This window comes from Protopterus annectens, chromosome 8.part1, assembly GCF_019279795.1.
Source record: "Protopterus annectens isolate FY-2018-M chromosome 8.part1, PAN1.0, whole genome shotgun sequence".
Lineage (NCBI taxonomy): Eukaryota > Metazoa > Chordata > Ceratodontiformes > Protopteridae > Protopterus > Protopterus annectens.
Genome location: NC_056742.1, coordinates 90,402,781 through 90,424,466, shown reverse-complemented (window position 1 = coordinate 90,424,466; position 21,686 = coordinate 90,402,781). Strand labels below are relative to the sequence as shown.

Below are 21,686 nucleotides of genomic sequence, written 5' to 3'. Positions count from 1 at the left end.
GTTGTTAAGAAGATAGAAATTTCTTCAGAAGTTACAGCTAGTCAGTGGGATAAAATGTAAGTGGAGTTTAAAAACAGGGCAGAGAAACAATAAAGAGATATGGTTAAGAAATAAAAATAATTATTTAGAAGGGGCTGAGAAAGGTTAAAGTACTGCAGAATAAGGGGAATCTCACATAACAAGAAGAGGTAGAGCTGAAAAGTGCTAAAGAGAAAATATCCCTATCTGCATAATATGCACGAGTATAGAAAAATTGTTGTTAAGCAGCTGTTTTGATAGTAACTCCAGAACACAAAAAAAAAATATTTAACAAAGTGACAGGCAACAGAAAGTAGAAATAGTTGTTACCCAACTTAGGGAGCATATAAAACGAAAAATATCCAGAGATCCTGTAGAGGTATTAGAGATATTTCAGAAATTTTGTGAACATTTGTATAAAGCAGAGATATGTGGAAATCAAAAAGGAGCATAAATGGAAAGATTTATGCAGGACTTGGAGGTAGATGCGGCTCAACAATTAACAGTTAAGAAAGTAGGAGAGGAGATAAAAAAAGTAAAGTATCATCAATATGCAGGAAAGTCTCCAGGAATAGATGGTATTCTTGTGGAAGTTTGAAAGCTAGAAGGGAAAAAAAGTGATAAAGATCTGGAAAGTTTTGTTTAACAGTATTTCATATGGATGGAAAGCATCAACATCCAGGGAGAAACTGTGGTGGCTGTAATACCCAAGGATTGCAAATGCACATCAAACCAGTTCATATAGACCCATTTCAATTTTAAATCATGATTATAAAGTGTTAATGTCTATAATAGTTAACTGACTGGCAAATGTGCAGACAAAGTTGACAGATAAGGACAGATGTTGTTTTTGTGGAGGAGAGATAAACATTTAACATTAATAGAATAATACTGATACAGAGGGAAGCAATGTAAGAAAATACTGCTGTTGTTGGTGAGAGAAAGCATTCGACAAAGTAAGCTGGGATTTTCTAAGTAGGGTAATGGATGTATCTGCATTCCCTGATGCAATAATAAGGTTATTTATTTGACATTTGTTAACTGGGTTAGTCCAGCTGAGCTGAATGGCCCATTTTCAGTAGAGACCTGAGGAGAAAAGCTCCAGCATACAGATTAGTGAAATTACATACTAGGAAAAAATAGATGAACAAAGAATACAAAACTGACATGCATTGTAAAAAAAGAAATAACAACTAACAAATAACAGTGTTCATAAACTGCACAACTATTTTTTTTTGCAATGTACAGTGGGGCAGATGTTCAGGGATTAGCTAGAGAGTATTGCACATGCTAGAATGGACAGTATATGATCATCATATTCTGAAAAGTGGAAGAGAGCCGGAAGTAAAATCGGAGTGGAAAATAGAAATTAAGGAGGATTATGACAAGGGCAGGATCTTAAGTTCAGGAATTCAGTTTTGAAGCAGCTGGTATTATTAATGCTATGGATGTTAGGAGGAAGCCTATTCCAAGCTTGGGATACTGAGTTTTTGTAGAGAAGTTTGCTAATATTTTTGTTTGGTTTATAGATGTCTAGAAGGTTCTGGTCAGAGTTACAAAGTGAACGAGCTGCAATGTAAGAGGATACTATGGAAGAAAGAGAAGGACAGGCTAAGGATTTATTTAGTAGGGAGTGTGTGAGCTGCATCTGGGAGAGCAACAGGAGCTGGGGAATTCAAGCCATTGTAGTTATTTCAGGGCAAGCCAATGATGTGATTTATATGGTTGGTTACAGGTGAATCGGGCTATGTTGTTATAGGTTTCAAGTTTGGTTAGTAGGGATGACTGGAGATGCATAAAAATAGGAGAGGCATAGAGAAGGCATGGAAGGAAGAAGGCTTGAGCTAGAGTTGGTTTGGTGGTGGGAGCAAGGAATTTTTTATTTCTATAGAGAAGACCCAATTTCTGGTTATTTCTTTTAATACAGTGTTGTTTATGGATGTCAAATTTGAGCTAGTCATCCATTATAGTACCTAGTAGCTTAGTGTGTGGTTCTGCTTTGATAACGGTGTTACTGAGAGAAGAAATAGTAAAGGTAGATTTGTGGAGGGAAATAGATTTGGAAAGGAATAGTAAGAGCTTAGTTTTTTGGGGGGGTTAAGTATAAGTCAGTGGTCAGTAACCCATTTTTCCACAGATGAGCAAGTGTTTTGAGTGATGGAAAGAAGGTTAGAGATCTTGTCTTACAAAGAGATGAGAGCTGAGTTGTCCGCATATTGTATGAGGGAGGAAGTGTTGCAGGAGGAGAGTAGATTATTAGTGAAGATGTTGAAAAGAAGAGGACCAGGGACTGAGCCTTGAGGGATGCCAGTCTGCCAAGATAGGAAAGTGGAACAGGTGGATTGGCATCTGACAGACTGGAGCCAGTTTGAGAGATGGCTCAAGAAGCAGTGAATAGTAGTGGAGGAGAGGTTAAGATCAGTTAGTTTAGCAAGTAGTTTGGAATGAAAGACAGTATCAAAAGCTTTAGACAGGTCGAGGAAAAGGAAAAATACAAGGAGATTTTTGTCCCTGGCTTCAGCAACAGTGTGAGTGAAGGATAGGAGGGCAGTGCAAGTGCTATGGTTAGGCCTGAAGCCATGTTGAGAAGGGGTCAGAACATTTTCATTGATTAGGTACTTAAGCTGGTTATGAATATATTTTTCAAAGGATTCTGGAGAGTGGATAAAGAATGGAGATGGGTCTGTAATGTGAAGGATCTGTTGAGTTACCTCCTTTGTGTAGTGCTATGATATAGAAAGATTTCCAAATATCAGGGACAGTGGACTCTTGGATAGATCTGCTTACTATGACTGAGACAGGGTAGGCTATAGAGTGGGCTGCAAGTTTAAGAATGCGTGGAGGGAGGTTGCCAGTCAAGGAGAGCATGGTTTTTGTTTTAGTAGAAAGGATTTTATGTAAGTGGTGGAGACAGGGTTGAGAGAGAATGGGATGGTCTTGCTCACAGCATGTGTGGTATGAGGGAGGTTTTGACTTTGGCAGGTTTGGTTTGTTTTTGAATTCAATGAAGTGGATATTTAGTAAGGTAGTAGTTTTTTGGGTAGCATTGTTAGGATAGGGCTTGGGGTGGTAAGTTCACCAGGGTGCAAAATGTTATTGATGGAGTGCCAGAATTTTTATGGGTTAGAATTATGGGTGAATTGGGCAGTATAATAGAATTGTTTCTTGTCTTTATTCATTTGTTTTTTTTTTTTTTTGAAAGATTAGAGTTCTTTAGATCTTTAGAAAAGTATAGTGGATTAGGTTTTTAGCCATTGCTTCGAGTACTTGTCCCTTTGTTACAAGAGTTTGAGGGTGTTTTTAGAGAGCCAAGGAGAGTACATTGTTTTGGTTCTAACATTTCTTAGAGGAGCTATAGAGTGAAGGATATCAAAGAAAGTGCGGTTAAATTGTAGAACTGCATCATTGAGGGGAAGGTACTTCAAGTGGCACCAGTTAATAGAAGCAAGCCTGTTATTAAATGTTTCAACATTAAAGGAAGAAAGGTTGTGGCATTCTCTATAATGATGGGACTTGGGCATTTGAAGGGAGTGTCCTTGGATTCGTGTAGGGAGGTGGTCACTTAAGAAGTCAGGTAGTGTACTGGGGTTGTGATCTAGAGTAGGATCAGATGTAAGAATCCAGTCTAAAGTGGAGCAGTTAGTATTGTTATTGAAGCGTGCAGGAGTTGTGATAAGTTGGTGGAAGCCACAGAGGTTAATATGGAGGGTAGAAGAGGAAGTAGATAGTTTTTGCCAGTAAATATTAACATCTCTGAGTACTATGGTCTCATAGTTGATATGGACTGAGATCCAGGATAGGATAGATTCAAGGATGATAATGTTGTTTCCAGGTGGTATATACACAGCTGCAATGGCAAATTATTTTTGGGGGGGGTTGAGGTAACAGTTAAGAAGTAGTTCAGCTGGGTGGAAATTAGGCTGAGTTATAGGCAGGGGGGATATGTCGAGGTGCTTGGGGTACATAATTGTAACACCTCCACCTTTTTTGGCAGCTCTGTCAAGACGGTATATATTGTAGTGGGGAGATAATATTTCAGTATCAGAGATATGTGGTTTTAACCATGTTTCAGATAGGGCTAAGATATGAGGACAGTAGTGGGTTACCCAAGAATGTAGCTCAGTAACTTTTTTAGGTAGACTCTGTATGTTAATAGCATAAATAGAGAAATGTTTAGGCGGGTTGGAATTTGTGGTAGTTGGGATGAAAGGGCCAGGATTACAGTGGATGTCGCCATCTAATAGTAGGGTGTTTGAGAGTGGGGTAGGTTTTATAGTGTAAACATAGAAACTATAGGATTTGTATTTAGGTTTAGGGGGATGTAGTTGAGAGAGTGAATATGTTGTATTTCTACAGTTGAAACTCAATCAAATGGAGGTGGCCCAGACCTGTGAGTATAGCCCTCAGCCTTAAATAGGTCCAAAGGAACAACACAAAATACTAGGGTGTACTCGCAAAATGAAAGTAGACCTGTATCAAAAAAGTCCTAGTCCTTTTAGACTTAAGAGTGGTATTTTAGAACCAGCAAAATATCCAGGCCCGGTATACCCAACCGAAAAGCTCAGTAGAGGTAGGAAATGCACCAGAGAGAGGCATCTCTCTGCCTTATCAGTCAGCTAGCATCCCATTGAATCCCAAAGAAATGTATAGTTGACACTCCAAATAACCAGTAGACAGAAGTCTGTTTCACAGTCCTTTATTATTGCATCTAAGCTCTTGGAAACAATAATAAAGGAATGTGAAACTAACTTCTGTCTATTGGTTATTTGGAGTGTCAACTATACATTTCTTAGGGATTCAGTGGGACTCTGGCTGACTGATAAGGCAGAGAGATACCTCTCTCTGGTGCACTTCCTATCTCTACTGAGCTTTTTGGTTGGGTATACTGGGCCAGGCTATTTTACTGGTACTAAAATACCACTCCTACGTCTAAAAGGACTACGACTTTTTTTGATACAGGTCTACTTTCCCTTTGTGAGTACACCCTAGTATTTTGAGTTGAGTATAGAAGGAACTGATAAGAGAAGGGGAGATTAGGAAGGGCAGGGAGGGTTCCTTGTGGAATAAAGGATAAGTAAATGTAGAAGATGTTGAAGTGATTAGGAGGATACATGCAGGATTAGAGGCAAAAATTAAAGTGCGAGAGGTCCTCTCTGATAAGTTGCGTCTGAACAGAGGCACCAGGATGGGGTGTCCTCTTTCCCCTTTGTTATATGAATTATAGTTAATAATGCCACTGGCAAAGAAAATAAGGGACACAGAAATTCAAGGCTATACTTGGTATGGTAATCAAGAAAAGTTGGCTTCATTTGCAGACAATATTATTTTGTACCTGATAAAACCAGAAAAGGACATCTCAGTGTTACATAACACTTTTGAGACAGGTTCAAGTCTTTTCGGATACAGAATTAATGAAGATGAAACAAAGGCTATAGCTGTAAACTATGTATCCACACATGAATCTGTTCAGCAACAATCATATTAATGGGGATACGATAAAAAAAAAATCTTCTACAGCAGCTAAGGATGTATGGGAAGAGGCTAAACAAAAGATAATAGAAAACTGTGAAACTGGAAATGCTTTGCTTATGGATATGGATAGCAAGATGCAAGAATTGAAAATATCTTCAGTCCCTTTAATTTTATATACAGGTCAGGCATATTTTTGTCAACCAGAGGAGAAGTTGTGGACAGTAATTTTAATAAAGAGTTGAAGGATTTTATCTGTGAGGGAAAGAGACCGATCTTCAAGTCGGATAGGCTGATACCTGAAATAGAACAAGGTAGTTTAGCATTACCTGATTTGATGATATTTTAGAGCTACACAGTTAAGGTTTATACACATAGCACAAACAGACAACTATAATTCCAAGTAGAAAGGGTTGATGATAAAGTAGGGTGGAAATTCAAAAAATAAAGACAGAGTGGGATTTTAGATGCCGATCTTTAAAGAGACTAATACCAGCCAAACAAATCATTATATTCACAAAGTACCAGAAAGTATACTAAGAACTAAGCCAAAAAGTGAATGGAGAGAGGCAATTTTTGCCGCTAGGGATGACTGTAATTGGGGGTACAGAAAAACAGGCAAGAGGGAGCTGGAATTTACTGGAGAAAACTGGCAAAGGAACCAAGATATTGGGAGCAGATAACTAGAGAGGGAAAAGTAACAGAATGAGGAGAGGCCGAGAAGACATTTCGACTGCAAGCTAAAAACCTGGTTCCCTAGCAAGGCTTGATATCAGAGTATAGGCAAAGAGAAAGAGCTATGGGAATAGTAAGTGAAAGACCTACACTGCCAGAGATTTTAGCTGAATCAAGAACAGAAGATGCTCTTAAAGAGATAATTGGTAGGACATATAAAATATTGCACAATAACTATAGGAACCAATCAGAAGTGGTTAGATTAGAAAAGATTGGGAAGAGATACTGGATAAGCAATTCACAAGGAAACAATAAGAGAACATATCTATGGCTCCCAAATATGCAACAAAGTCTAGAGGACTTAGGACTTTTGCTTGGAAGTCTTTGCACAGGTATTTTTATACCCCAAGCAGACTCCAAATATTTTCCTCAGGAAGATGGCAAATGCTTGGAAGTGTGTTAGGGAAGAAACAGGTAACTTGGAACACATGTTTTGGGAGTGTAATGAGTTGGCAGAATTTAAAAAATTCTTACATCTTACTCTGTCAGAAATATTGGGCGGGCAAATGGATATAACTAAGGAAATGATTTTCTGAGCTGGGATACAGGATCTGATTTGTGCAGACACAGTAAGGGCTTGTTAAATTTAATTCCGGTGGCTGCCAAAAAGTGATTTGCATTTTCTATTAACTCCAGATCTAAAGCAACAGTATTTGAAGCAAAGAATACTGTAACAGCGATCAAAGATCTGGAAGTGGGATCTTTAGAAAAGGACAGAAGCAAATTACATAGAAAAATTGGAAATTGTGGGAACAATACATGAAGAATAATGTTTTGGAGGAGGAAGTTTAAGGGACGACAGAAACTGAACAATTTATATAGTGTTGCACTGATGATAATTATACAAAGAATATATGTGAGGTATAATGTTTTTAAGTGGGAACATGTTGATATAGTTGCCTTTGTCTTAAGTGATAATTCAATAAAGGTGTTTAAAAATCTGGGGAACTGCAGTATGAAGAGCAGACAAGCAGACACTTGGACTGAAGAAGTGAATCATACACCCAAAAAGACTCACTACAACAACCAGAGGTGGTGGAGGAATTTACAAGTACCAGGTTGACACTGTAACATCTCTTAGTTTCTGCAAGACGTTTGAAAACCTGTTCTTAATCATCTTCCACATCTGGAAAACAAGTTTTCAAATGTCTGTAGTGGAAGCATAACCTGAACTTGCAGAAAGTCCAGGAGAAGAGAGAGCTTGCAAAGCTCCTGCCAGCAAGCTGTAATGTTTCAGAAGGTTAACAGTCTTGAAACAAAGCATGGGACCAGAAGTGACCACGTTTCTGATGTGAGGTAATGAAATCACAAGCCCTTGGCTATCGGATCAATGGCCTGGTAACCACCTATGGACTTATTAATAATGCTTCTGACAATAAAACAGGTGCAGGTGTGTCAGCTTCATCATTTGCCATGAATTTGCTCTCAAGAGGAGCAGCATGGGAAGGACCTCTCTATAGCGTTCCTTATTGGTCAAACAATTATGAAGCTGCATAAAGAGAGGTTGACCTCTTACCCGAAGAGGAAACGAGTAACAAGGGAGGCAGGGCATGTAACCAGGAGATGCGGGTGTACAATTTTTGAACAGGGTTCATGAACCCATAACTCACTGCCAGTTTGTCTCATGATTAGTGCTGTTAGACTGAGTAACCCTCCAACACTGAGTTCAATGATGCTTGTCTTAATGGATTCTTCAGTCTCTTCAATTTCTTCCAGACTATTGCAGAAGAGAAAAGTAATGAACAGTTAGGAAGACTTCAAGTTCTGGCTAGATGCTGTAGCAGGTTTTGTTAATGAAACATTAAAATGTAGAAACTGGTATCATACAACAGAAGATTTAAAACAAACACTGATAATTACAGAAATGCTTCAATATCTGGTGACCACAAAGTACTTAATAGACTGGAAGACCTTGTCATTTTCTTTGGTTCCAATACCAAATTTGGACTTGTTCCTGTGAGTACTGCAAGGAGAATGTCTACACAGTTGGATCGGTAGTAAAGAACTGGAGTTTCTAGCTGTAAGCATGCTCCTTAATCTGGGTACAGGAGACACCAATGATGGTACAATAGAGCATGATCCTGCAAACAAGGATAGCAACATATTTTCAGCAAAGTAACACAGCAAGGAAAACAAAAGCTATACTGGTTGGGCCTACTTCAGAAGGCTTAGTGAAGCAAATTTTGTGTTTTTTTCTTTATCAAGTCCTTCTGTTACATGGGGAACCTAAGGGACATTCTTACCACTACCTTTATAATTTGTAATCTTTACTAAATAACAGATGACTTGCAGCACTCCGGCTAACTCCAAAGAAGTTATGCTTAATACAAAAACATTCCAAGCCATCTATGCAGGTGGTACTATATCTTTCATTAGCTGCTTGAAGCAAATCTGATACTCATTCTAAATAATCCTGTTAAAAGTACAGCAATGATTGTTAAAATAGGCAAAATGAAGTAATTCTTTCTGGTTCAAGTATGCTGAGATGACTTGTAATACATAACTGAGCTAAAGAAACCATAATAAGGTAGAAAAAATCCTGAATTACTAAGAAATCTGCCATTAGTTCAGTAACTACTGGTATCTCATTCAGACTTCCCAATCTGCATAAATCCTGATTTAATAAGAATTCTACATTTAGTGAAATAATCACAGGTATCTCATTCAAATTCCCCAGTCTGAACTGGACTGCTGGTATACATACTCATACTCAGCAAAAACAGCCTAATAACATCTGGACAATTATTAATCACTACAATAATGGCAAAAAAAACATTTTAGCAAACAATTTTATTAAATGGCCAGTGTTACAAACACAATGCATTTCAGAAGTTAGCACTTTCTGTATTGGGGATTCTAAAGTACAATTAAATGTCTTTATGTATGTGTTTCTTGCTACTAAGCCAAAAATGAATGTAGCTGTTATGAAACAATGTTTAAAATGTGATGATCTTGTCAAGCATACTTGAAACTGAAGCTGATTTTAAACAGAAAACAAAAATATAAACTAAATTACTCTATACTTAATTAGTTGGCACTTAAGTGTTAGCCACAAACTAGTGCATGTGAGAAAAATATTCTGACCATGCAAGTCAAGTAAATGAAAAAAAAATCTGCATTACTATTCTGTGGAAAAAGTCAATCATACCATTTTCCAATGATTTTATTCATGTATCCTGCCTTTTTCAGGAGTTCTGGAAGGAGTAGCTCTGAGTCTGGAATTCCTCCCACAATTTCCTGGGGAGTATAAGCTGCAAGAGAAACATTTGATAAATAAGCTGAATGGGCCTCACAGGCACTTTTAGCCTACTGCTAACTTAACAATTGTAAACCATACCAGTGAATTACTGAAATGCCAGTGAAAGCTTCTAAGCCAAATTTCCACATGACAAACCACTCACAGAAGCATACATTCTGCATTTTACAACCCAAATTGTTTCTGATCCTGGGGCTTATTCTTTGGAGCATTAGCTGCCAATATTGCCAAATGGCTGCTTCAGATATGCTAAATTAAATACCAGGTATTGGCCATTGACTGACCCTACAAATAAATGGAAAGTGAATGGTCCTAATACTAGGTAGGATTTTTTTGTGGTACAGTCTTGGAGGTATAACAAACATTCAGACATTTTACTTCCATAAGCATAAAAGAAGGCAGGGTGAACAGAAATGTACTTCCTTACCAGAGTGACTTACAGTGTGTGTTAGCCTTCTGTAATGGCAGCATTTCCAAACCTTCTGTCCCTCCAAAGAAAAGGGAAGCCATCGATGGATGTCTATCCCCTCATACTTCAGCTAGCCTTCAGGCAGACCAGGTTTGTTCTCAAACCCTCTTCTGAGGACACTCACACCAGCAGGATGATCAGGTAGGTCACAAACATGGTTCTCCACAAATGCAGCAACACCTCTGACTCAAGAATGAACTCAAAACTAAAAGGTCAGTTGGAGAAGAAGCTTAAGTTGCTGTTAAAGAGCATCACATATGATTTTCTCTGACAGTACATTTGAACTAGAGGCTGGTAAGCTTCAGGCAAGTTTTTTTTATTATCCACCATAACTTGTAAGCCAGGCTATGGTGCAGGTACTGGCCAAACGTGGTGGAAAATTCAAGCTTATTCTGTCAGGAGGGACTGTATGTTGTCAGACTAGTAGTGATGTTGGCAAGACTGTGCTTCAGTTTAATGAAGGATTAGATAAAACTTTGATATTACCTTTTTCATACCATAGAGTTGCTGTCAGTTACATTACTGTTAAAAACTGGAGAACTATTGTAGCAAGGCATCACCAGCATAAGTGTAAATTAGGAATTGATGTTCATTTTGTTTATAAAAAAGGCAAAAATCTCAAGAATAACAAAAAACAGTAATTCGGTACAGAGTGGTGTCAGTATTACTGACGCAAAGAAGTTATCTTGGCAAACCAGCTGAGAATTCAGAGCATTTGAAAATGTAATTGTACTTCAAGGGGTGTAGTGTATGTTGCTATTTGCCAACAATTTATGACATTTTATATTGGTAAAACTTTCAATGAACTTGGTAAGATAATTTACCAACATCTGTAGTATTAAAAGTAAATTCAGATTTTATGTTATTGAAAAAAATCAGCACTCAGTGCTGGGTGGGGACTGGAAAACACTGCCAGAAGTATGTGAGCTTTTGTGGCAGATTAAATGCAATGTGACTGTTCCCCCTGGGTTAAATGACAGCTTATCTATTTAGCAGCCTTATGTTTTAATAAACTATTAAGTGCAGCAGTAGATTTTACTTATTGTTTTATGTATGATGATATGCTTACCAAAAGGGTTTCTGTTTTCTATGTTTATAACATGCACATGTTCTAATGTTCTTACAATTATGCTTAATGTCATACAATAAACTGCATAGTCAAACATGATCCAAGTGTTAGATTATCTTGTAAGATTCTTATTCATTGACTTTCATTTGTTTTACATTTTTTATTCATTTTTTTCTAGTATTCACTTGAAGTAATGATTTATATATTCATAAGCTGTATATAGGAAGTGAACTCTAAGTCTAATTTATGTAGTCTAGGAGATCTGGGTAGCAGTTTTTCTGATGAAGTCTTATAACTGTGATCAAACCACTAATAAGCTTGCATTATTGCCTGCAGTGTGTTTATAATGTATTTTCATCATTTTTTGAACTGTTTAGATGTTAATTGGTTCACTTTGTGTCACGTATGGATACTAAAAATGAGAGGGAAAGCAAAAAGTATCAGAAACTAACAAAGATGCTGCATGGTTTAAGACATGGATTTCAAACTCAAATGGCCATGTGGGCGAAATAGGGACTAGCATACTCAGCAGAGGGTCACAATCTCTAATACAAGAAGAAAGATTGTTATTAAAACTAGAAAATGTAATGTAACAGCATTATTCTCCAAAAATATGCCAGTTTAAGGGCTGCTTAGGACTTGGGTGTAAAGCGAACTGTAAACCACTGCAAGAATTCAAAACACATTTATTCAAAATATATTAGCGCTTTTGTTTTACTCCAGTAAAACTTCTTCAGATACACCATTCCATTCAAAAACAGTTGTTTAAATATCCCGTGATCATGTGGTCTCTTTTTCCTTACATCATGTGATTTCCATTCAAAAATTGTGAAGCTCGTTCATAATGGAAATTGACACTATTCCTTCATAAAAATTAATTCTAAAAATACTTTCATCACGCCCTGTTATTAAACTGAAGTCATAATGACCTAACACTTATATTATACTTCCTTACTAAAAATTATTTTATATCATAATCTCGTAAAAAAAAAAAATATGGAGAAATTCATGTTTTTACCCATTCAACACCTTCAGTTTTAAAAGGGGGCTATACTAATAGTTTCACTCAGCCCTGGCCACTTATTGGCGTTTAGTTTTACTAGCCATAAAAGTTCCCGTTTCTCCAATATGGCCCAGGACCCTCCGAATATTTTTTTCCACCTTATCAAGGATGACAAATTTAAACACATGATCTTTATACTCTTCTATATGCTAGAATAAAGTGTTTGTTGTTTTCCCTTTCTTTATTTCATAGATATGTTTGTTCATATGTTCGATAACTGAGTTTACGTTCCATTTTCCCTACATAAAAACCTTCACATATTTAACTAAAACAAAAAATGCCAGATAACTGTTCCAACACTCCCACATTATTTATTGTTAGCGCTTTCGTTCATTCGCTCCATACAGTGAACTTCCAACACTCCCAAATTATTTATTGTTAGCACTTTTGTTCATTCACTCCATACAATGAACTTCTTTGTTCACTGTATGGAGTGAATGAACGAAAGCGCTAACAATAAATAATTTGGGAGTGTTGGAACAGTTATCTGGCATTTTTTGTGTTAGTAGTTTATCAGCCTTCATATATTTGACATAAAGCTCCATAAACCACCCCTATAGTATCACAGTCATATTTACCTTGTATGAAAATATCTACTCCACTAACAGTAATTCTGTTACAATCTATTATATGCTTACACATATTACATCTCCCACATTTATACATTCTAGGATTATTAGTCTCCATTTTTTCTTTCAACTGTAATAATTCCTTCAAATTCTTTCCTCTTTTATATATAATAACTGGCTTTTCCCCAACTCTTTCAAACATTTCATTATTCTCACTTTTATTTACAATCCATCTGATTTTTACACTTTCTAAATTATAAGCTGTTATAAGGGCTTTTAAAGAGAAATCCTTCTTAGGGGTCCCATTCATCTGATTATTAACCCTATTAATACCCGTACTCAAGATGGAATAAAATTGCCCATTTTGTCTTTTTAGGGCCACTTCTTCAATTAATTCTTCCACCATCATCCTAGTAGAACACAGACATTTGTGCTGTTAACGGACACCTGGTTTAAAGCAGAAGAAAGCACCCCTGCGCTACCAGGCTATAACTCATTCCACACCTTTCGGCCCCAGAACATGGACCGAAGATTCAAAGGCTGTGGTGTCTCCATATTCGTAAAAGATATGCACACCTCCAGACTAGAAGCCCAGCATAATGCATCTGAGATAATCCAGGTACAACTAACACTGGGTAAGATGGCGATTCAGGTCGTAGCCTGCTATAGGTGTCCAACCATGTCCCAGGACACTCACTCCACATTCCTAAGCACCCTGGAAACTATTAAGATCCAACCCAACACTCTCATACAAGGTGACTTCAACTACCCCTCCATCAGCTGGGAAAATTACTCATGCACCAATGCACTGGCCCAACGCTTCCAGGAATTCATCAATTCCAATGCCCTGGACCAGCTCATTCTTACCCCCACTAGAGGAAGCAACATCCTTGACCTGGTTACTACTAACATGGGCAACCATTGCTCTACACCAATAGTCAATTCCTCGCTGGTTAGATCCGACCCTAAACTAATCACCATGAAAATCCACATCTCACCCACACTGCCCGCAAAGGTATCCACCATGAAAAACTTCTCCAAAGCTGACTTTGGACTCCTAAAAACAGAGGTGGCTAACTTCACGGCACCCATGCCAGTGGAAAATAGATGCATGACTGCCGAATCATACACCAATACACCATATGAACACGTACATAAATGCAGGGAACTAGCCATACCCAACAGAACCAAGATGCGCTCCTCCAAAAAAAGGAAGCCAATCTGGTGGTCCCCTGCCATTAATAAACTCTACAACAGAAGGAAGAAACTGTTGCAGAAAAAGATGAAGTCCCAAGAATGGAAAAATTCCCTTATTAGCCTCAACAAAAAGCTGAGATCCTTCATCAAAACCTCCAAAGCCAGCTATGAAAGCAGAATTGTGGCAGACACTAAAAACAACCACAAAGCCTTCAATAGTATATTTATTTATTTTTTATTTTTATTTTACATTTGTTGACCGGGCTAGTCTAACTGGGTATATGTCCATTTTCAGTAGAGGCCCGGGGAGATAAGCTCCACATAAACAAAAATATTAGCAACTTCAGGTAGAGTACTAATTTAAGGTGTAGAATACAATTGTTATATAGCAGCATAGCAATTTTTTTAAAGTAGCATATAATAAGAAAGAGAAACGAAAACACACTAACAAGTAGTAGCAACTTCAGGTACAGTAGTATTTTACAGTGTAAAATACAATTGATTATATAGCAGCATAGCAACTTTAAAGTAGCATATAATAAGAAGAAAGGGAAAGAAGTTCTTTATAGGTATATATAGGTGAAAACATGTTCATACAGTAAAAATACTTACTATACCAGTTCATACTCTGTAGTGGTTCCTATATAAGAGTAAGTTGTTAAAGACTTTAGTTAGCTTGACTGAATCTACTCTTGAAGGCTAATGAAAGAGTTGGATAAACATTGCAAATGGTTAGATAGGTAGAGTTTAGACATAGTGGAGGATATTATTAGTCTGGGTTACTACATGGGCATAACCAGCGGTTTTTAAGGTATTTTCTAAGTTGCTTTTTAACAGTTGCACTGAGGAGAGAGATGAGAGTTCTCTGGGAAGCAGATTCCAGGATTTACCCACGGTGTTGGAGAACAGTGAATCCCCAGCCTTATTTTTGGATTTAACTGTAGATACTAGTACTTTATTGGCTGAGCGAAAAGGGTTGTCAGATTATTATAAGGGGTTAGAAGGCTAGTAAGTATTGGAGTATTATTGGAAAGATAAAGGATCTTGTGGTCAATAATAAGTTGGTGAAACTGAAGTTAATTATGTAGTTGCAGCCAACCTAGTTGCTTTAGGTTTTGACAGTGGTGAGTTCTAAATGAGGAACCAGTAGCAAATCTGGCAATGCTATTGTAGGAGGTAGCCAGTTTGTTAAGGTTGTTTTTTGATAGGTTGGTATAAATGGGAGAGGCATAGAGGAGGGTAGAAATTTGATGGGTATAGGCAATAGTTGTTCTAGCTGTTGGAGTAAGGAAGGGTTTAATCCTGTAGAGGGAGCCTAGTTTTCTGTTAACTGATTTTATTGTTGTGTTAATGTGTGTGTCAAAATTAAGGTTATAGTCTATTGTTACACCTAAGAGATTGGTGGTTGGGTCAGGAGATATGACAATGCCATCGTTGGATATAACTGTGAAGTCAATTGGGAAGGACTTTTGTGTGGGAGTGAAGAGTAGGAGTTTTGTCTTTTTTGGGTTCAGGAGAAGGCTATGCCCTAAGAACCTGCTTTCTACTATGTTAAGCACTGTTTGGGTAAGGGACTGGAGTTCAGGTGCAGAGGTGGCTGAACATATTAGTGTGGCATCGTCAGCATATTGTATACATGTAGCTTGAGGAATTATTACATTTAGATCATTGATAAAAACTGAGAAAAGGAGAGGGCCCAAGATTGAACCTTGAGGGACGCCTAGGGTAATAGGAAAGTGAGAGGATAGATTATTCTCCCAAAGCACGGCCTGTTGCCTGTTTTCTAGGTAGGATTTAAACCACTGTAATGCCTGTGTATCTAGTGAGAGAGACTTAAGTATATTCATAAGTAGCTGATGGTTAACCATATCAAAGGCTTTTGATAGCTCGATAAAGAGTGCAGAGGATAGAGTATTGTTACGATTTTTGTTAACGCAGTCAGAAAACAATAAAAGGGCCGTGGTGGTACTGTGGAAAGGCCTGAAGCCATGCTGACAGTTAGCTAGTAAGTTATTTTGCAGTAAGTGGTCTAGTAGTTGCCGGTGGATGCATTTTTCCATTATTTTTGCTAAAGGAGAGAGTAAAGCTATTGGGCAGTAGTTTGAGAGTTCAGTTGAGTTGCCACCCTTATGCAGTGGGATAATGTGGAAGATTTTCCAGATAGATGGGATGGTTCCCTCAGTAATGGTTCTATTTATTAGGATGGAAATAGGAAAGGCTACTACTGTTGCAGATATTCTGCTGGTAGAAGGTCAGCTGAGGGGATACAAGGTTTACGTTTTTGAAGGAGAGTGCAGATAAGGGATGTTGTAAATGAAATGAGGGAGGTAAACTTGTCAAGGAGGATGACAGGCTTGTGCTAACAGGAGGTAATACATTAGCTAGAGATTGGACTGCCTCAGTAAAGAAGGTATTAAAGGCATTAGCAATATGCTTGGGATTCTCATGGGTGGAGTCTGTTGGGGTTTTCTCTGAGTTACTGCACAATGGTACCTCCTATAATGAGCCAACAAATATTGCCAACATACTGGCCGACAGATTCAGGGCCAACTTTACTGCCCCCCCCCAAAAAAAAAGGACCAATCTCAATACTGGAAGAATGCCAGGCACCCAACATTACTACAGCACAGGTTAAAGCTGCATTGTCTAAGGCCAAGAATACAGCTTCCATGGGACCAACAATATCCCTGGCTGTGTTCTACATGAATTACAAAGTGAACTGGCACCACACCTGTGTGCTCTGTTCACTCATAGCCTCACCTCGGGCTTTGTCTTGAATGGTGTACTGCTACAGTCATCCCTCTCCATAAAGGAGAAGCGACTACAGACCCTGGAAATTATTGCCCCATTAGCATGACGAGTCTAATATGTAAGACTATCGAGCACATCATCATGGACCTAATTAACAAGGATATAGGGAATCTCCAAACTCTAGATCCCACACAATTTAGTTTTATGAAAGGTAGATCATGCCTGCTCAACCTGGTTGACTTCTTTGAGTTAAGTCACCAGAGCGATGGATGAATGTAAGGCAGTTCATACAGCCTACCTCTATGTGGCCAAGGCCTTTGATACCATTCCTCACTCACAAATTACTGATAAACTCAGCAAACTAGGCATCAACCCCTATATCGTTAGGTGGGTTGCACAGTGTGAAAGTAGCGGACTCCAAGCCAGACTGTCGACCAGTCATGAGTGGAGTCCCACAGGGATCGGTCTTGGGTCCTCTCCTGTTTGGCATCTACTTCTCAGAAGTCCAGGCTAACATGGAGGGACTCTGGCTGACCAGATTCGCAGATGACTGCAAGCTGGGAATCATTATTAACTCCCCAAGTGATGCAGACATCCTACAGAAAGGTCTCACAGAGACCAATGACTGGTGTCGAAACCATGGCCTTAAGCTTGATGTCAAAAGATGCTTCATCATCCCCTTTGGGAAAAACTCAGTTCCCACTAATTACCACATCAATGGGAGCCCACTGAACACTGAAGGCATTACAAGAGATCTGGGGACACAGGTTGACAGCAACCTCTCCTTTGACCTCCACATTGCCACTGTGGTCAGAAAGTCCTTCTATGTGGCACATCTCATTACTAAGGGTATTGCATCCAGGAAGAAAGAGGTCATCATTTCTCTCTACTCTTCCCTCATTAGACCAACCATAGAGTATGATGCCCCATTTGGCATGTACCTCACTAGACATCTGTAACAGCTGGAAAGACCACAAAAGTACCTCATGAAGAGGATTGTAGGCCTTAAACACGTCCTACATGGACAGACTAAAAAAAACTCCAGCTATTCTCCATCTCTTATCATCTACTAAGAGGTGATCTCTGCTAGACTTACAAAGCCATATCTAACCCAGCCCTGTTAGAAATGCTACATCTAAAGAAATCCAAATCCCTCCGCACCACATGCTCCAGAGACCTCAACCTCATTACCACAATTAACAGAACATGCTGAAGGGACAGGTTCATAACACAGAGGCTATTCATGCTCTGGAACAGACTTCCCATACATGTCAAGCAGAGCACCTCACTAGCCCTCCAAGTGAAATCTTGATGAGTGGATGGGAAATAGAAAGTTCACCCCAGGAATCACTCCAGTGGCTCTACTTGATAAAGGCACTGGAAACTAATGACGGGTGGCACAATGCCAGGGCACTTCTATGGGCTAGGCTTGTAAAGTCCCCAGGGCCATTAGCCTGGTACACACCTATGAACCTATAAATAAGAATTAACTTGCTTCACTGGATAAGGGTAGGGATGCATTCCAAGCATACCTCTCAACTGTCCACATTTTTAGAATGTCCAGACTTTTGCCTCATATTTCTGGTCTGTTCCTCATATTTTTTGCCTGCTTCACATAAAATGTGTGGTTTTCTGGCAGTAAATGATAAGACATTTGAGTTTCACACTTATATCCTTCAGAAAATACATATCAACACAAAACCTGGCTCAGTATAGGAGGCTCCATTTACAATGAGTTCTGCACACAACTGTGCACTGCCTTTGAGGTTGCAGACATAGCTGAAGAATACCTTGTAGTTGCCCTTGGCCAGGGAAGCCGAATTTACCTCACATTTGGCTTTGTTAGACCTTATTTATCCTCTGAGTCGTTTGCTTAGTTTGATGAGAGTGCTTTTATCCTGCTGGGTGCTGCATCTCCTAATTTTTGCCATGATTTCTTCCTTCTGTTATACAGCCTACTGATTTTATGATTCCACCAAGGTGGCTTGTTTTTTTGAGTTAGTTCTGTACGTCTTCCCAGGGGGTACAGCTGCCTCTATGCAGCTATTAACATGATTGTATATGGCTTCTGTGAAAAGTTCTGCATAGGCAGAAGTGTTCTCGGGGTTTATGGGGGCTTGAAATTTTACCAGGTTATCACTTAACAGCACAAAGTTAGCCTTAGAGTAACCTGAACACTCCATGGTTAGCTGGGAGGTCCAGGTTTTATTTTTACTTCAAAGTAGACCATTTTCTGGTCTGACCCTACCAGGGAAGACATGACAGCAGGGCGTGTGCATCACTCTCTCACATTAGTGAGGACCAGATCGAGTATGGTTGCACCCCTGGTTGGACCAGGGAGTTTGTGTTTACAAAATCCAGAATCGCTGTGCCTATACATTTGGTGTCGTATAGGATTCCCAGTTAACAGTGGGGTAATTCAAGTTGCCCATGAATATGGCATTGGGTTGGATGGTGAGTGTTTCCAATAAGTTTAAATACATGTTATGGGTTTCTTGGGTCATACAGGGGAACATATAGCTTGCAAAGAAGTGGTACTGGATTTTGCCTATGGTGATTTGAACATGGAGTAGATCAAGTGCATTGTTCTGTTTGACCAGCCTTGATGTACATTTATTTTTAATGTAAATCAAGACACCTCCACCTTTAGACCCTGTCTGTGTAGTAGCTGCTCTAAATGTGTAAAAGGCTTTATAACACTGCTCTGTCTGTATGCTCTCTGCAGCTTTAAAATATGTCTCAAAGACCGCACAGATGTCAGCATTCTCTAGGGTGAAGAAAGCTTCTAGGGAGTGGAGTTTTTTGATTAGACTCCTAGCACTGAACAATAATACCTTTACATTTTCTTGGTTTTGATTTGCTATATCAGAAGTACTTTCAGTTTGCTATTGCCTAAAAATGGCAGTATGGGGGAAAGCAATGCTTTAGCCAATAGTCAAAAGCCTAGAAGGGAGAGGTGCAAAGCAGCATGATCTGTTAAATTCTCCTTCCATGCTGAGAAATAGAGTCGGGTGAATGGCTCCTGCCTGGCTAGTACTAGTGCTGGTTTCACCACAGCTTCACTCTGTTAGGATACAAGGCTCCCTTGCTTCTTCTCTCAACAGGAGGAAAACATCAGCACCGATCCCAAGATGAGAAGCAGTATGGGGGAAGGCAATGCTTTAGCCAATAGTCAAAAGCCTAGAGGGGAGAGGTGCAAAGCAGCATGATCTGTTAACTTCTCCTTCCATGCTGAGAAATACTGCACCCCCCCCCCCCCCCCGGAATGACACCAGAAACTAAGCCAATTATTAACGTCATTCATCTTTTTGTTTGCACTGTGGCATTATCCTTGGAGAAGGTAAAATGCTCTGTGCCAGGCTCATTCTAGCCAGAGACACATATTCCGAGAGCTCCACGATGTCTCTTTTCATATAGTCTAGAGAGGTACAGCTCAGGTCATTTACACCCACATGGACTATGAGTCATACTGGTACTTGTGGTCCAATGACCTGAGTGTGTGCATAATGTGGTGGCCCCTGACAAACAAATGACTGACTTTCCCCTTACTCAGCCTGGTGAGAAGGACCTCAGTGTGTCTCACAATGGAATCTCCAATGACCAGAATCCTGGACTGTGTGGTGGCTTGCCATACGGGTTTAAAAGTAGAGGTTCCATGAAATGTCGCTGTATGTGTTGATGTGGGTGCTGTTTTGAAACAGTTCATTTGAGGCTGCTGAGGGTATTTGTTATGTGTACTTCATCTAGAAAATCTCTGGGGCTTAGGAAGGTTACATTTAAGTACCTCAGCATACGTAGGTCTACGTGTCTGCTTTGAATTGTGTGTGTGATGGGTGCAGCATGTGTATTACTGACACCCTGACTGACATTAGGAGTACTTTTATGTGACAGCTTTGCCTGCAGTGATATTGTGTAAATACATCTTTCACATACCATAGCAGTTTGAGAATTAACTGGTTGCCAGTAAACATGAGGCAATTTCTACATTGTCCAAGGATGCCCATATCCACCAAGCTGTACACTGAGATAGTGGAAAAGTTCATATCCATGGCAATAGACCCTCTTTTATTGATTAGACAGTTGAAGTGAGAATATAAAGCAATGCCAGGAGTATCCTGTTTGCAGTTCTGGGGACAGTGCTTGCCACTGCAAACAAACTGCCCTGTATGCAACTAGGTATTGGTGGAATTTCAATTGTGCTTTTAAAGGACAAATGTCACTCAAGGTGTCTGTATAGAACAGGGCATTGCCAAACACTTGAGTGGAATCTTAAATAGTCCCTGAAAATGTAAGGATGAAGTACTTAGGCAGATATTCTGAAGTTAGAAACAAATCAAGCAATACCTACTGAAAACAAAGAATTAGCTTGCCAAGAATGATGAAAACAGCAGACTCGTGTGAATGGCTCCTGCCTGGCTAGTACTAGTGCTGGTTTCACCACAGCTTCACTCTGCTAGGATACAAGGCTCCCTTGCTTCTTCTCCCAACAGGAGGAAAACATCAGCACCGATCCCAAGATGAGAAGCAGGCCACAGCCTGTTTGGTGATCCACAGTCTTATCCCAGATGATGCAAGGGTCTGTAAAGCTTGCTGTAGCCTTTTTCTGGTAGATGCCTTGAATAGCAAAACCAGATCCATCACGAACGTCAAGCATGGACACTCACTGCCCAACCAAAAACAGTCAGAAATCAATGCACACTGCTTCTTCTCTCACCAGGAGTAGAATATAAGGACAAATTCCAAGCTCTCACCTATGAAGTTATTAGGCATTCCGGTGATCAGCAGTCTCCAGGAAATAATGTCCCCATGCTTCTTCTCTCACCAGGAGAAATCAGAAGCACTAATACCAAGATGACTACTGACAGGCAGAATGTGGGCTCACCAGTAATTGGTGGTTTTGCAATAGATGTTTCAGATTTTAAATGTAAGATGGAAAAAATGGGTTAAAATCTTAAGCACTGCATTGTGCACTAAGCAGTTAGATATGAAAGAGGGGTAACTTAAGCTTTAGCTATCTTACTGGAGAGCCACTAATTTTAAAAGATCAAGATATACTGATAGGGGGTGGGCACTTTGTATTCTGGTTCTAT

The 21,686-nt window shown here is 39.2% G+C and overlaps 1 protein-coding gene across 2 annotated transcripts in view; it reads right to left on the bottom strand.

The window, feature by feature from the left end:
* The window catches only part of GALNS (galactosamine (N-acetyl)-6-sulfatase), a 1,207,745-nt gene that overhangs the window by 946,705 nt on the left and 239,354 nt on the right, over positions 1-21,686 (bottom strand). For both annotated transcript variants that reach the window (XM_044081696.1, XM_044081697.1), the window contains exon 4: positions 9,371-9,473. In XM_044081696.1, the coding sequence (XP_043937631.1) occupies positions 9,371-9,473 (103 nt within the window). The remainder of the gene's footprint in view (positions 1-9,370; positions 9,474-21,686) is intronic.